Source organism: Carassius gibelio, chromosome B13 (genome assembly GCF_023724105.1).
Source record: "Carassius gibelio isolate Cgi1373 ecotype wild population from Czech Republic chromosome B13, carGib1.2-hapl.c, whole genome shotgun sequence".
NCBI classification, from domain to species: domain Eukaryota; kingdom Metazoa; phylum Chordata; class Actinopteri; order Cypriniformes; family Cyprinidae; genus Carassius; species Carassius gibelio.
In genome coordinates this window covers 2,757,885-2,772,913 of record NC_068408.1, presented here as the reverse complement: position 1 = coordinate 2,772,913, position 15,029 = coordinate 2,757,885, and the positions used below count along the sequence as shown (strand labels likewise).

The 15,029-nt window shown below is 36.7% G+C and overlaps 1 protein-coding gene across 4 annotated transcripts in view; it reads right to left on the bottom strand.

Moving 5' to 3' along the window:
• Window positions 1–15,029, bottom strand: part of lyst (lysosomal trafficking regulator) — a 96,447-nt gene that overhangs the window by 60,066 nt on the left and 21,352 nt on the right. For 3 of the 4 annotated variants that reach the window (XM_052572976.1, XM_052572977.1, XM_052572979.1), the window contains one exon: window positions 1,303–1,394. In XM_052572976.1, coding sequence (XP_052428936.1) covers window positions 1,303–1,394 — 92 coding nt within the window. Of the gene's footprint in view, window positions 1–1,302; window positions 1,395–4,164; window positions 4,237–15,029 lie in introns of all 4 variants that reach the window. The other variant, XM_052572978.1, reaches the window with a different exon arrangement.

The window sequence follows — 15,029 nt, the reverse complement described above, 5'->3', positions numbered from 1 at the left end:
TAATTAATTAATAATTATATGAAGACAATAAAACACTAAGAAATTGATTCTGAAATACAGTGCTTATATTTATTAGACCACCTGTCATAATAAAGAGAAAACACAAATATATTAGGACTCTGTCAAAAACTAAAACTAAACAGTTTATTTTCATTTATTAGGCAAATGACAAACTGAAACAACTACAGTAAATAGGCTTTATTCATACAAAATAAGCCCAAAACTCTACTATGATTGAAAAGCTTACTCATACTGGTGGATTAACCATTACAGGAACATTAAAAATGAATTTAGCAATCACCAGTACTGTTAGTCTAGGGCAGATGTAGCACAAAACTTACATTGGGTGGTGGTTTAATAAATGTTAAGCACAGTGTATTTAATGAAATGCAAATACTCTGGGCAATAAACACATGTAAACACCCTATATTATGTACACTGCACTACACTCCCATTTTATTATCATTACAATCGCTGTGCAAGTTAATAATAAACTCATAACTTGATATGCTATCCCACTTTCCCAGTATCTCCCTGTCCCAGTTTGCCAGTATGACTTTGTGACATGGGACAGAGTAAAAGTGATTCAATATCCATGGAAAATCAGAAGTTTGCAAGAACAAAAGTGTGAATAATTCACCCAACTTCTAATTTCTAGGTGAACTATTGCTCTAACAAAGCAATTCCTTTATTATCTCCCTCAAATCAGATAAAAGTTTTGAACGGGTCAAAGGGTTTCATATGCAATAATCGCACACTTATAGGCTGAAGCTTGGTCCAGTTCATGTGTCTCGGCTAAAGTTCCAGGAACTGCACATTATCACAAGATAAAGATTAGGAGCTGAGAAAACACTCTTAATTGAGCACACGGCATGTAGCCACTTTGCCAGAGAAAGAAAGTCTTTTATCACTGGCCTCAAACGATCAGCTTCTCTCAACACAATGAGCTCTGTCGCAGCTTGCTATGATTTTAGTTCATCTAAACAGTTCAACTGACTGACTGCAAATCTGTAATTGGGGAAATTACACACACACACAAAATAAATAAATAAATTAATTAGAAACACTGCTCAGGAACTGTGATCTGTGCTAAAAATAGCTCAAAGACGCATCGAGTCAGTGTTTTTATTTAGTGACAAAAACAGTCAAACAACAATGATGTTATTCAAAATTCTGCTTGACAGACGTGATCAAAAGAAAACCTGATTTTCACAATTTTTGGAGTAGCCATTTATTTGAGCACAAGCTGTCGACTGAAGACACTTAGACGTCTGGATCATCTTGAAAAAGAAGACTGCTTACCAGAATTTGAGCGCATCCTTTGCTCTCGGGTCACTGAGTTGTCGCACACAGTGAAACGTGCAGAGAAAACTCTCCAAACACTGAAGACTGACCTGAAATCAGAGAAAAACAACAATATACATCTCTGTTATGAAGGAGATTTGATTTCACAGACAAATTAGATGTTGGCATTTTCTGAAGAAAGCACAGTTTAGTATAGACGGTTGGTTAGGAGTTTGTTCAAACATAGAACTTTTGAATGATGGTAAAAATAATGCTGATTTAATTGAACAAGCACAAGAAAAATGCTTTTGCATGGCAGCTTTGCTTTGTGAATTTAGTAGCACATTAAACGAGCAATAAAAGTATTATATTTTTACACAAACGTATCAAAATGAGACACGCATTGCCTTAGGCCAGTTTTGATCAACAAGTCTTTTCCTTCATTCAGTCGACCAGTGACAACTCAGAGCACCCAAAGACATCTCTGTTTCTCCATTTACTGGTACAGACACAGAATAATCACATTACATGGATCAACTTCCACTCACATGAGCGAGTGAGTAAGAGGCCAGACGCTCTTCGTGAGCACGGCTGTGCCTCACATCACACACCACACATACTACCAATAAAATAATAGAAAGAAATCAAGAAAAGATAAGATAAATAAATCATACTGTCTGTTTTTATTTTGACTTAAAATATGACCCTTGAAAAATTCTTTTTCTCAATGGTTTTGTGAGGTTCTTTCATAATAGTAGTATAAATGAATCTCATGAAGTCTGTCAATGACTTGTTAAGGGTCATATTTCAATCAATCAATCGCTTAAATAAATAAATCGTATTCTTCATTCATTCACTATTGGGATTAAAACATGACTCTTGAAAAAGTCTTTACAGATTTTGTGGGATTCTTCCATATTATTATGCATAATCACATGAAATTGGTCAAGAAAGTTCATATTTTCACAAAAATGTAACATATATATATATTAAAAAATTACGGTAAAATTACAAAATACAGTAAGTTATATTAATACTACTACTACCAATAATAATAATCATTTATATATATATATATATATATATATATATATATATATATAGTCTTGTAATAATCTTAATGATCCATCATTTCAATGATGTATTACCTATACATCAGAAATCACAGGCATGTATGGAATGTCTGATCTTCCCAGGATTTGCATTTGCAGATTGAGTGGTCACCTGACCCTATAAACTGGTAACCGTGGGGGATGTGTTAATGCGGTCACAGGCTTGACTGATCCTCCAGCTGTCTGACCGGGAGTCACTTCACTAATACACAGCTTCTACAAAAGCATTTCATGTGGACAAAACCGACAAAAAAAAAATCCTCCAAAGATTCCAAAAATTCTGCAAAGTTATAGAAATTTACCAGAAATGTTCCACCCCTTTGCAAACCTACAACCACACACAATTAATGAATCAATTAATTCTGTTAAAAATTAAGTGCCAAACCAGAACAAATGTAAAGAAATTATACAATGTTATTGTACAATGTAATTACACACATTAATCACAAACATGACTGTTCTGTGTGAATCTCAAAAATAACTAACTGTCAAAAACACAATCAAGTCTTCAGCCCCAAAACAAAGAGGAAATATGCACTTTTAACAGGATTTTTATCTCATATGTTCTGCTTTCTGCATTATTCAGGTAATATTGTGATAGAAATCATCAGTCATCTCTCAAAATGACAGTAAAATCATGTCTAGAGCTTATGTCAGTGGCTCAGTTTCCTACAGACCTGTTTCAACTGCTGTGTGCAAACAAAACACTTCCTAGTTTTCATGTGCAGTCACCTCAAATGACCCCTTCATAATAATCTTCACTTGTGGCTGTGCTTCAGATCACATACTATCTTGGTCTAAATGAATGAATCTCATGAAAGCTGTCCGAGAACATACCATGTCATGTTTCAACCCACCGTAAGTAAATAAATAAAAAAAATAACATGTGAATCTCATGAAACTTGTCAAGAACACATCAAGGGTCATATTTCAACCCAAAAAATGTATTTGGGGGCAGGCCTGGGGGTGAATCCAATTCAATTTTGTAGTGAAGCTTAGATGATAAACCTGCCATCTGCCGGATGCGGAAACAATCTTTTTATGTAAAAACAAATCTTAGTCTTCTGCAAACCGTATTATCTTATTTTGCACAACCGAGTAAATATAAACATGCTTGGACTCCATCTTTTTAAATAGAGTTATTTTCAAACTCAACTTGTATACTACATTAGTTAATATGAAGCATTTATTAGTCTTAGTTAATGTTAATTTCAGCATTTACTAATATAGTACATTATTAAAATAAAAAGTTATATCTGAGCCAGCATGAACTAACGATAACCAGTTGTATTTTTATCAACTAATGTTAAAGTTAATGTTCTCTCATCTTTTACTAATGTTGTTCCAAACCCAAAGGACTTCATTTGTTTTCAACTAAAGAAAGCAAGAGATTTTGAAAAGTTTCTAAGAAAAGTGTTGTATTTGATCATACAATTAAAGTCAATGAGGTCCAGTGTCTTTTCTTCAAAATATCTTCTTTTGTGTTCCTTTTTGATAATGTTATAAAAAACAAAAACTTGTAAATTGTTACCGATGTCCCTTACCTCAGTCAAAAGCAAAATTAAGAAATATTAAGTATTAGGGGGGGGGGGGGGGGGGGTTGTTCCCTTCAAATATTCTAAGATATCCAAAATAGCAAGCCACAGATCACAAGCATCAGCCTATTTAAAACAGTTTAACACACCTTAATCTTGTGTCCATACACTTTCAAGGCAGGGTTATTGAAGGTGGCAGAGGTCATGACCTTCTGCAGGTTTCAGACACTCACCAGACAATCAGGGTCCCACTATCAGAACCAGAGCAGAAGATGATGGTGAGGGACCCAAAGGACAGCAAGAGGCTGGAAACATGGGACACAGGAGAAAAAGAGATGGACGAGATGAGACGAACAGAAGATGAACATGACAGGAAAACTAAAATTAAACAGAAAGGACAGAGAAACAGGAAGGCAAGGCGGATGGAGCTCTAACTAATTTGAGAGAAAGAGAAGTTCATGCAGAATCAAATCAAGGTTCAATCTGACTGAACAAACAGATCAAGGGATGCAAAGTTCTTCTGCTCACTGGGATCTTTTACAGTCACTTACGTTCCACATACAGATTTTGGAACCAATCACCTGAGCTGCAAATGTCATGTGACAAATCTCTCTGGAGATGCAGGAAAATGAAAATGAAAAGTCCACACTGAAAGGCTCTCTGCTAGAACAAACACCATCTCAAACTCTCACTATAGTGACTATACTGAGCTGTGACATTAAAATAACCGACAGGAAAATGCACTTTTAAAACTTCTAAGAGCCCTTCAAAACAAGTGCTTACATCTAGCAGCAGGTGCTGACTACTAAAGCTACTAAGCCTAATCTAAAACCCCTGAGACAAATGATCTACAAAAATCTCAGAATTAAAATATACACCACAGACTATGGTTATGTAGTTTGCAAATTTCATTCATACTACATCGAATGTACTCTCATTTTTTACAGTCACAAAGCAAGTTTCAAACCAAATGTAGTAGCTACTGTGAAGTATTTGGCTTTGGACGCAGCAGTAGTCTAATGACCGTAATGATTCAGACTCTGCTGTCCTAAAAAACCCTGTTTTAGAATGAGCTCATTTGCTTGTAAAACATCTGCAAAAGGAAAAATCAAGATCGGTGCATCACTAACAAGAAATGCTGAAGTTTTCAATTGTCAATAGTAATTGCACACACTATTGCACAAAACTACATTTGATGTTCAAGACATCACATGCACATGTTTTCAAAGAACAAACTTTTTGGTGCTTTTCTCAGTTCATTATCTGGGTTTGAGTCATTTTAACACTAGTTCATTAGTCGACAGACTGCTGCGGATCATATGTTTTCATGAGCCTGGCAGGAAAACTGGCCAGCATCTAATTAACACGTTCTCACCCCGTATCCATCGCTCATACATGCAAAGCAGCACAGGAAGTCACACATGTTAGCGTTGGCACTGGTAACTGAGGCCGGTCACAGAATAACAACAGTGGGTTTGCAGAAGTGTCATTTTCCTTCTGTTGCAAAAAAGGTCAAAAAGCAGATCTTGTTTTTGCTTGCAGTGTTTTGTACGTGAACTCGGACTGTACAGATCTGATGTCAAGGATTAGATCAAAACATTACAAGAAAAGTTCCAGCTTGTGCAGCATGCAGAAAACCACTCCACCCTTAGTTTGCATGTACAGTGAAACAGAGAGTTTCAAAGAAATGTAAACATCATATTTGTGCACTAAAAATGAGTAGGTTCCATATTCATTTATTGAACAGTTATTTCATGTGTGTGCTAAAGATGACCAGTATTGTGAGCATTTGATATCATGTTTTTAATCAATGGGATTAAACTCATAATTTCATGTAGAATACGCTTCGTTAGTTATACAACATAACGTTAATATTAGGACTTATAGGTTTTTTGCAAAAAGAGCCCGAATGCAAATTAATATGTCTGTGCGGCTCTGAATGAACTCATTTTTTGGACGCGTACTTCACGAAACAATGTGCAGAAAAACGTCAGCTAAACTCTAAAAATTCACAGCGTTTTATTATAATGGTGTTCTCATTTTAATGGTTTGGGTGTGACAGTTCAGTCATAGTTATTAATATTCTGCTTTGTTGTTTGTCCTGCTCGTGCTGCGCGGTGAAGAGTTATCACCGCAGTACTACAATGAATTGATTGACTATAATCTATAGGGGTGCTTGGATTTATTTACTCACTTTAAAATATTTATTTGAAGCTTCTTTTTTTTCAGAATCTTATTTACGGCTTTTTCATAATAGGCTGTACATTAGCTTATAAGGAGAAAACCGTAAGTTCTATGTGAAATCAGACATTTGAGCGCTCACATATAGTCAGAATAGCATAATCATAACAGCCCACGAATATTCGACTGTGAGATTGGTAGTTGAATCAGGCTCCTCGAATCGAAGCATCGAAATGTCGACCATTTGGGGTCACCCCTAATATATACATATATATATTTTTTTATATACACACACACACACACACACACTAGAGGTCGCTCGATATTGGATTTTGCCGATACCGATAGCTAGGCTGGACCACACTGGCCGATAGCGATTAATTAACCGATTTTTTTTAAAAAATTTTATGGATACTGAAAAAAAAACAGTAGTGGTAGTAGTAATAATAATAATAATAAATATAGCTGCAAGCAGCAATTACGGGGCCAAGCACTCCAACGACAAATGTAGTAGCTAAGCATTGCATAAAGCATCACACCAAATACATTAATGAGCAATAACAGCAATTTTGGAATTATTGTATTTGAAATGGCAAAAAAAAACAAAACACCAATACCACCTCTAGTAGCATGATTACTTGGTTTATCAAGCTTGACCAATAGGTGACACTGTTATAAAATCAATATGGTGTACTCTGTGTGACTTTTCAATGACACACACAAAGTTTGGTGTCAATATGCCAAAGCATTCCAGGGATACAGCCTCAAGTGTCATTTTCTCATTGTGCCTCAAATTCGTCGATGTGGTATGCGAAAACGGTTTTGTCTATCGACTCAAAATCCATAACTTTGAATCAGTATAGCCTGAAGATCATTTGATTCGAATTTGGTGAAAATCGGACATACGGTTGATGAGGAGTTCGAAAAAGTATGTTTTCAACATAAATCAAAATGGCGGACCGGAAGTTCAGCTTACTGTGGTATATTTGGTATCTATGTTATCGGCATAAGCCAGGGAATATTTTGAGCCCAGTTTCCTTCAAATAGGCTAATGCATTAAAAAGTTATTAGCATTTTAAAAAGTGTAATTACTCAAGGTTAATGAATGGTTTATTACTCTTGACCAATAGGTGGCGCTGTTACCAAATTTATGTGGCATGGTCAGTGTGAGGTGGCGATGACACATACAAAGTTTGGTGCAAATATGTCAAAGTGTTGCAGAGATACAGCCTCAAATGCATTTTGGCACCCTTCCAGCAAATTCGTTGATGCGCTAAATCAGAACCGTTACGTATATCGACACAAAATCCATAACTTTTTGCCAGCATGGTCTGAAGATGATTCACGTCAAATTTGGTGAAAATTGGGCTAACGGTCTAGGAGGAGTTCGAAAAAGTAGGTTTTCAACATTAAGCAAAATGGCGGACAGGAAGTAAGGCCAATTTTCACATTATTGGTATCAATACTCTCGGCATGACCCACAGAATATAGCGAGACCATTTTAATTTTAATAGACTAATTTATTCAAAAGTTATTAGCGTTTATGTGATATTTCATTATAACTATTGGCCACAAGGTGGCGCTGCCACCAAACTTTTTGAGTACCTTCAGGGCATGGAGCCGAATATTTTTGTAATTATTTGCGAAACGATACGATGCTGCGTTCAAAAAATACAGCATTTTGAAACATAATTCAAAATGGCCGACGCCTAAAATGGCCGACACAGGAAAATTGGATATCATTCGACTCGACATGACTCACTGAATCTAAAGAGACCAGTTGTGTGATTTTTGGCCAAACCATTCAGTAGTTATAAGCCAAAATATGCATTTTTCATATCTCCTGACCACTAGGTGGCGCTGTGTCGAAACACAGCAGGTAGTCTCAGTTCATGCTTGTTATAACACACGCCAAGTTTGGTCTCAATATGACAAACCGTTGCCGGGATATAGCCTCACGTGCATGTTTGCGTGCTTTTCGTCAAATTTGTTTACGTGTCATTCGACAACAGTTGGACGAATCAACTTGAATTCCATAACTTTTTGCCAGCATGGTCTGAAGATGATCTGAGCCAATTTTCGTGGCAATCGGACTAACCGTCTAGGACGAGTTCGAAAAAGTAGGTTTTTCGAATAATTGAAAATAGCGAAAAAACTAAACCTTGCGATTTTTGAATTTTAGGGTTCATTCGACTTGGCCTGAGCCAAGGATTCAGAGGAAAAAAGAATTTCCATTTTCTGGCTTACGGTTCAAAAGTTATTAGCATACAAACATTGAAAGTTTGGACAAGTGGTGGCGCTAGAGAGTAGGAGTTAGAGGCTTCAAATTTGCTATAGTTAATGTTGGGACTGTCCTCTATCAGTGTGCCAAATTATACAACTTTCCCGCAAACGGTTCTATGGGCTGCCATAGACTTGCGGCGGAAGAAGAAGAAGAAGAAGAATAAATATAGCTGCAAGCAGCAATCACGGGGCCAAGCATTCCAGCGGCAACATCAGGAGCTAAGTATATGTAGCATCAGACCAAATGCAACAATGAATAATGAAATTAATAATTGCATGATTGTTATTGAAATGGCTGAAAATCGTTAATAAAAGTTCCACAGCGAGGAGCTAAGCATGGCATGGAGCATCAGACCAAATGCAACGAGTAAGAAAAGCAATTATTGGAAGAGTGTAATTGAAACAGCCAGTAAAACTCCAGTAAAATGATGCATTATCATTTTTGGAAAATAGGTGGCGCTGTAATCAAATCGCTTTGTTGTGTTCTGTGGGAGGTGACAATGTTGTGGGCAATTTCTTTCAAAATACTTACAGACCTTTAGGGCAATGAGTCGAACATGCCCACCGAGTTTCGTTCCGATCGACTTCCATTAACCTTGTCAAATAGGTGCTTAAAGTTGTTTGGCCAATGGCGGCCATGTTTTTTAAGATAAGTGAAATTCCTCATAGAGCACTTGTGCCACATTGGGCCATATCAATTTTCAAGTTGATTGGATCAACGGTTGCTTAGTTATAGCCATTTGATTTTTTTTCATCCTGTAGTGCCACCAAGTGGCAGATATGGAAAAAAAAAAATAATTTGACTAAAGTTTTTGTTCATGCATATGAGTTCTGAGTTTGGTGAAGATATCTCATTTTGTTCCCGAGTTATAGCCTTTTTCGTAAAATTGGTCCACGAATTTGAATGTTTTGGGTCACCTGGTTTTTTGTTCAGTCTTGATCAAACCACTGCAATAATATTCTCTGGACTCTCTAGATCAATAATTTTCAAAAATATGTTGCATTTTGTCCTTTGGTTAGCTATAAGAGGTCATTTAGGAAAGGGCCGTGGCCACATGTAACCTAAAGCCTATAAAACTGAAACAAAAACTCAAAACTTTATGAAACTTGGTTATAACATGTGAAAGATGACCCACCAAGCATGCAAAGTTTCATTAAGATGAGAAAATAGCTGGTGCTATAACAGTTAAAATGGCCTAAAAAACAAAAGATTTCTGTTGTGAATGGCATTAAACTGCAAAAAAAAAGGGGGTAATATAATCACACATGCATTAGATCTGTATTTTTTCTAAACAATCATGCAAAATTTAACAGAGATTAGGTAAAAAAGAACACTGTAATATTTATAAAGCTTCAAAACCCAGTGTTGAATAAAAAATTGCAATTATAACCACTAGATGTCACCGGAAGACCACTAATGAGCTCACTAAAGACTAAAACATTACAGTTTATGGGCTTGTTGAGGGATTCATCTAGAAAAAATGTATATTACTATTATTTAATATTACTGTTCAAGCATTTCAGATCACATTGAGTCAAAGTTTACCAATTTATTCATACAGATATATCTAATGTTTATAATTATGCCAGATTATGATTGCAATGAAACCTGAAAAATGACATAGAAGCCCATAAAAACAGAAGACTTGCAATAGGTTTTATCACCCATCATTTATTTTAATTATCTATATATATAACAAAATGTGTGCATCTGTGTGTGGGTTTAAGCATGCTTATTGAGTATTAATATAGTAGTTTAAACATTTCATGTTTGTGTGTGTCTGTAATTCTGTTCTATTCTTTTACTGTCATCCATATCTAGGTTATTTAAAATCAGTGCAGTACTATTATCTAGACTGTGAAATTATACATAAATTGCGTATGCTTCTTTGGAATGAAATTAAGACAACATATAACAGTTATAAAGGTTAAAGAGACAGTGTTGTATGATAAATTGCATTTACGACCACTAGATGTCACTGGAAGACCACTAATGGGCTCACTAAAGACTAAAACATTACAGTTCATTGTCTCGATGATTGATTCATCTAGAAAAATATATATTACTATTATTTAATATTACTGTTCAAGCATTTAAGATCACATTGAGTGAAAGTTCAACAATTTATTCATACATGTATATCAAATGTTTACTATTATGTCAGAATATGAATGCAATGAAACCTGACATAGAAATGTAAGAAAAGAAGTCTTTCTGTGAGTTGTGAGTCACCTATAATTTATTTCAAATATCTACATACAACAAAATGTGTGTGCATGTACTTCTCTGTGTGTGTGTGTGTGTGTGTGTGTGTGTGTGTAATCATGCTTATTGATTATTCATATAATAGTTGAACCATTTCATTTCTGTGTGTGAGTGTCTGTGAGCCTATTCTCCATGTTAGACAATGGCACACACAAGTTTGGCTTAATTACAACAAAGCTTTGCAGAGATATAGCCTCAGACTCATTTTGTGAAGATGCCTGACATCTGAAGCAGCGCTGTACAAAAACGGTTTCGTCTATTGACACGAAATCCATGACTTTTTGTCAGCACGGTCTGAAGATGATCTGATTCAATTTTGGTGAAAATCAGACAAACGGTTGAGGATGAGTTAAAAAAAAAAGGTTTTCAACATGAATCAAAATGGCGGACAGGAAGTTTTGCTTAATATGACATAATTGGTATGTATGTTGTCGGCATGTCCCAAGGAACATTTTGAGACATGTTTCATGATAATAGGCTAATGCAATCAAAAGTTATTAGCATTATTGGAAATGTATTAATTAGCGGTTATTAATTGGTTTATTACTCTTGACCAATAGGTGGCGCTGTGACCAAAATGATGTGGCGTGGTCAATGTGATGTGACAATGTCACATATTAAGTTTTGTGTAAATATCTCCAACCTTTGCAGAGATACAGCCTCAGATGCAGTTTGGCATCTTTCCAGCAAATTCGTTGGTACGCTAATTGAAAACGGTTAAGTGTATCGACACAAATTCCATAACTTTTTGCCAGCATGGTCTGAAGATGATCCAAATCAAATTTGGTGAAAATCTGAGCAACGGTCTAGGAGGAGTTCGAAAAAGTAGGTTTTCAACATGAATCAAAATGGCGGACAGGAAATTTTGCCAAAATTGACAAATGGGGTATCGGTGTTCTCGGCATGACCCAAGGAATCTATCAACATCAGCTTTGTTACAATAGGCTAATGTATGCAAAAGTTATTAGCATTTTTCGAAAAAATCGTTATAACTATTGACCACAAGGTGGCGCTGCCCCCAATTTTTTTGTGTACATTCAGGGCATGGAGCCGGACATTTTTGTAATTATTTGCGAAACGATACGGAACTTCATTCTTAAGATACAGCAATTTACAACTAAATCCAAAATGGCCGACGCCCAAAATGGCCGAATTGGGAAAATTCGGTATCATTCGACTCGGAATGATGCACTGAATCTAAAGACACCACTTTTGTGATTTTTGGCAAAACCGTTCAGAAGTTATGAGCAAAAACATGCATTTTTCATATCTCCTGACCACTAGGGGGCACAGCGTCGAAACACTGCAGGTAGTCCCAGGGAATGGTTGTTATAAGACCCACCAAGATTGGTCTCAATAGGCCAAACCGTTGCGGAGATATAGCCTCACGTTCACGTTTGCGTGCTTTTCGAAGAATTCGTTCATGAGCTATTCGGAAACGGTTTGAGAAATCAACTTGAATTCCATAACATTTTGCCAGCATGGTCTGAAGATTATCTGATTCAATTTTCGTGACAATCGGTGCAACGGCCTAGGACGAGTTCGAAAAAGTAGGTTTTACGAACAATTGACGATAGCGAAAAAACTAAGCCTTGCGATTTTTGAATTTCGGTGTCCATTCGACTCGGCATGAGCCAAGGAATCACAGGAAAAAAGAATTTTCATTTTGTGGCTTACGGTTCAAGAGTTATTAGCATCAAGTTTTTGAAAGTTTAGACAATTGGTGGCGCTAGAGAGTTTGAGTTAGAGACTTCAAATTTGCTACGGTTAATGTTCAGACAGTCCTCTATTAGTGTGCCAAATTATACAACTTTCCCGCAATCGGTTCTATGGGCTACCATAGACTTGGGGTGGAAGAAGAGGAAGAATAATAAATATAGCTGCAAGCAGCAATTACGGGGCCAAGCACTCCAACGGCAAATGTAGTAGCTAAGCATTGCATAAAGCATCACACCAAATACATTAATGAGCAATAACAGCAATTTTGGAATTATTGTATTTGAAATGGCAAAAAAAAAAAAACACCAATACCACCTCTAGTAGCATGATTACTTGGTTTATCAAGCTTGACCAATAGGTGACACTGTTATAAAATCAATTTGGTGTACTCTGTGTGACTTTTCAATGACACACACAAAGTTTGGTGTCAATATGCCAAAGCATTCCAGGGATACAGCCTCAAGTGTCATTTTCTCATTGTGCCTCAAATTCGTCGATGTGGTATGCGAAAACGGTTTTGTCTATCGACTCCAAATCCATAACTTTGAATCAGTATAGCCTGAAGATCATTTGATTCGAATTTGGTGAAAATCGGACATACGGTTGATGAGGAGTTCGAAAAAGTATGTTTTCAACATAAATCAAAATGGCGGACCGGAAGTTCAGCTTACCGTGGTATATTTGGTATCTATGTTATCGGCATAAGCCAGGGAATATTTTGAGCCCAGTTTCCTTCAAATAGGCTAATGCATTAAAAAGTTATTAGCATTTTAAAAAGTGTAATTACTCATGGTTAATGAATGGTTTATTACTCTTGACCAATAGGTGGCGCTGTTACCAAATTTATGTGGCATGGTCAGTGTGAGATGGCGATGACACATACAAAGTTTGGTGCAAATATGTCAAAGTGTTGCAGAGATACAGCCTCAAATGCATTTTGGCACCCTTCCAGCAAATTCGTTGATGCGCTAAATGAGAACCGTTACGTATATCGACACAAAATCCATAACTTTTTGCCAGCATGGTCTGAAGATGATGCACGTCAAATTTGGTGAAAATTGGGCTAACGGTCTAGGAGGAGTTCGAAAAAGTAGGTTTTCAACATTAAGCAAAATGGCGGACAGGAAGTAAGGCCAATTTTCACATTATTGGTATCAATACTCTCGGCATGACCCACAGAATATAGCGAGACCATTTTAATTTAAATAGACTAATTTATTCAAAAGTTATTAGCATTTATGTGATATTTCATTATAACTATTGGCCACAAGGTGGCGCTGCCACCAAACTTTTTGAGTACCTTCAGGGCATGGAGCCGAATATTTTTGTAATTATTTGCGAAACGATACGATGCTGCGTTCAAAAAATACAGCATTTTAAATCATAATTCAAAATGGCTGACTCCTAAAATGGCCGACACAGGAAAATTGGATATCATTTGACTCGACATGACTCACTGAATCTAAAGAGACCAGTTGTGTGATTTTTGGCCAAACCATTCAGTAGTTATAAGCCAAAATATGCATTTTTCATATCTCCTGACCACTAGGTGGCGCTGTGTCGAAACACTGCAGGTAGTCTCAGTTCATGCTTGTTATAACACACGCCAAGTTTGGTCTCAATATGACAAACCGTTGCCGGGATATAGCCTCACGTGCATGTTTGCGTGCTTTTCGTCAAATTTGTTTACGTGTCATTCGACAACAGTTGGACGAATCAACTTGAATTCCATAACTTTTTGCCAGCATGGTCTGAAGATGATCTGAGCCAAATTTCGTGGCAATCGGACTAACCGTCTAGGACGAGTTCGAAAAAGTAGGTTTTTCGAATAATTGAAAATAGCGAAAAAACTAAACCTTGCGATTTTTGAATTTTGGGGTTCATTCGACTTGGCATGAGCCAAGGATTCAGAGGAAAAAAGAAATTCCATTTTCTGGCTTACGGTTCAAAAGTTATTAGCATACAAACATTGAAAGTTTGGACAAGTGGTGGCGCTAGAGAGTAGGAGATAGAGACTTCAAATTTGCTATAGTTAATGTTGGGACTGTCCTCTATCAGTGTGCCAAATTATACAACTTTCCCGCAATCGGTTCTATGGGCTGCCATAGACTTGCGGCGGAAGAAGAAGAATAATAATAACGCCAACGATTACAATAGGTGCCTACGCACCTTCGGTGCTTGGCCCCTAATAATAAATATAGCTGCAAGCAGCAATCACGGGGCCAAGCATTCCAGCGGCAACATCAGGAGCTAAGCATATGTAGCATCAGACCAAATGCAACAATGAATAATGAAATTAATAATTGCATGATTGTAATTGAAATGGCTGAAAATCGTTAATAAAAGTTCCACAGCGAGGAGCTAAGCATGGCATGGAGCATCAGACCAAATGCAACGAGTAAGAAAAGCAATTATTGGAAGAGTGTAATTGAAACAGCCAGTAAAACTCCAGTAAAATGATGCATTATCATTTTTGGAAAATAGTTGGCGCTGTAATCAAATCGCTTTGTTGTGTTCTGTGGGAGGTGACAATGTTGTGGGCAATTTCTTTCAAAATACTTACAGACCTTTAGGGCAATGAGTCGAACATGCCCACCGGGTTTCGTTCCGATCGACTTCCATTAACCTTGTCAAATAGGTGCTTAAAGT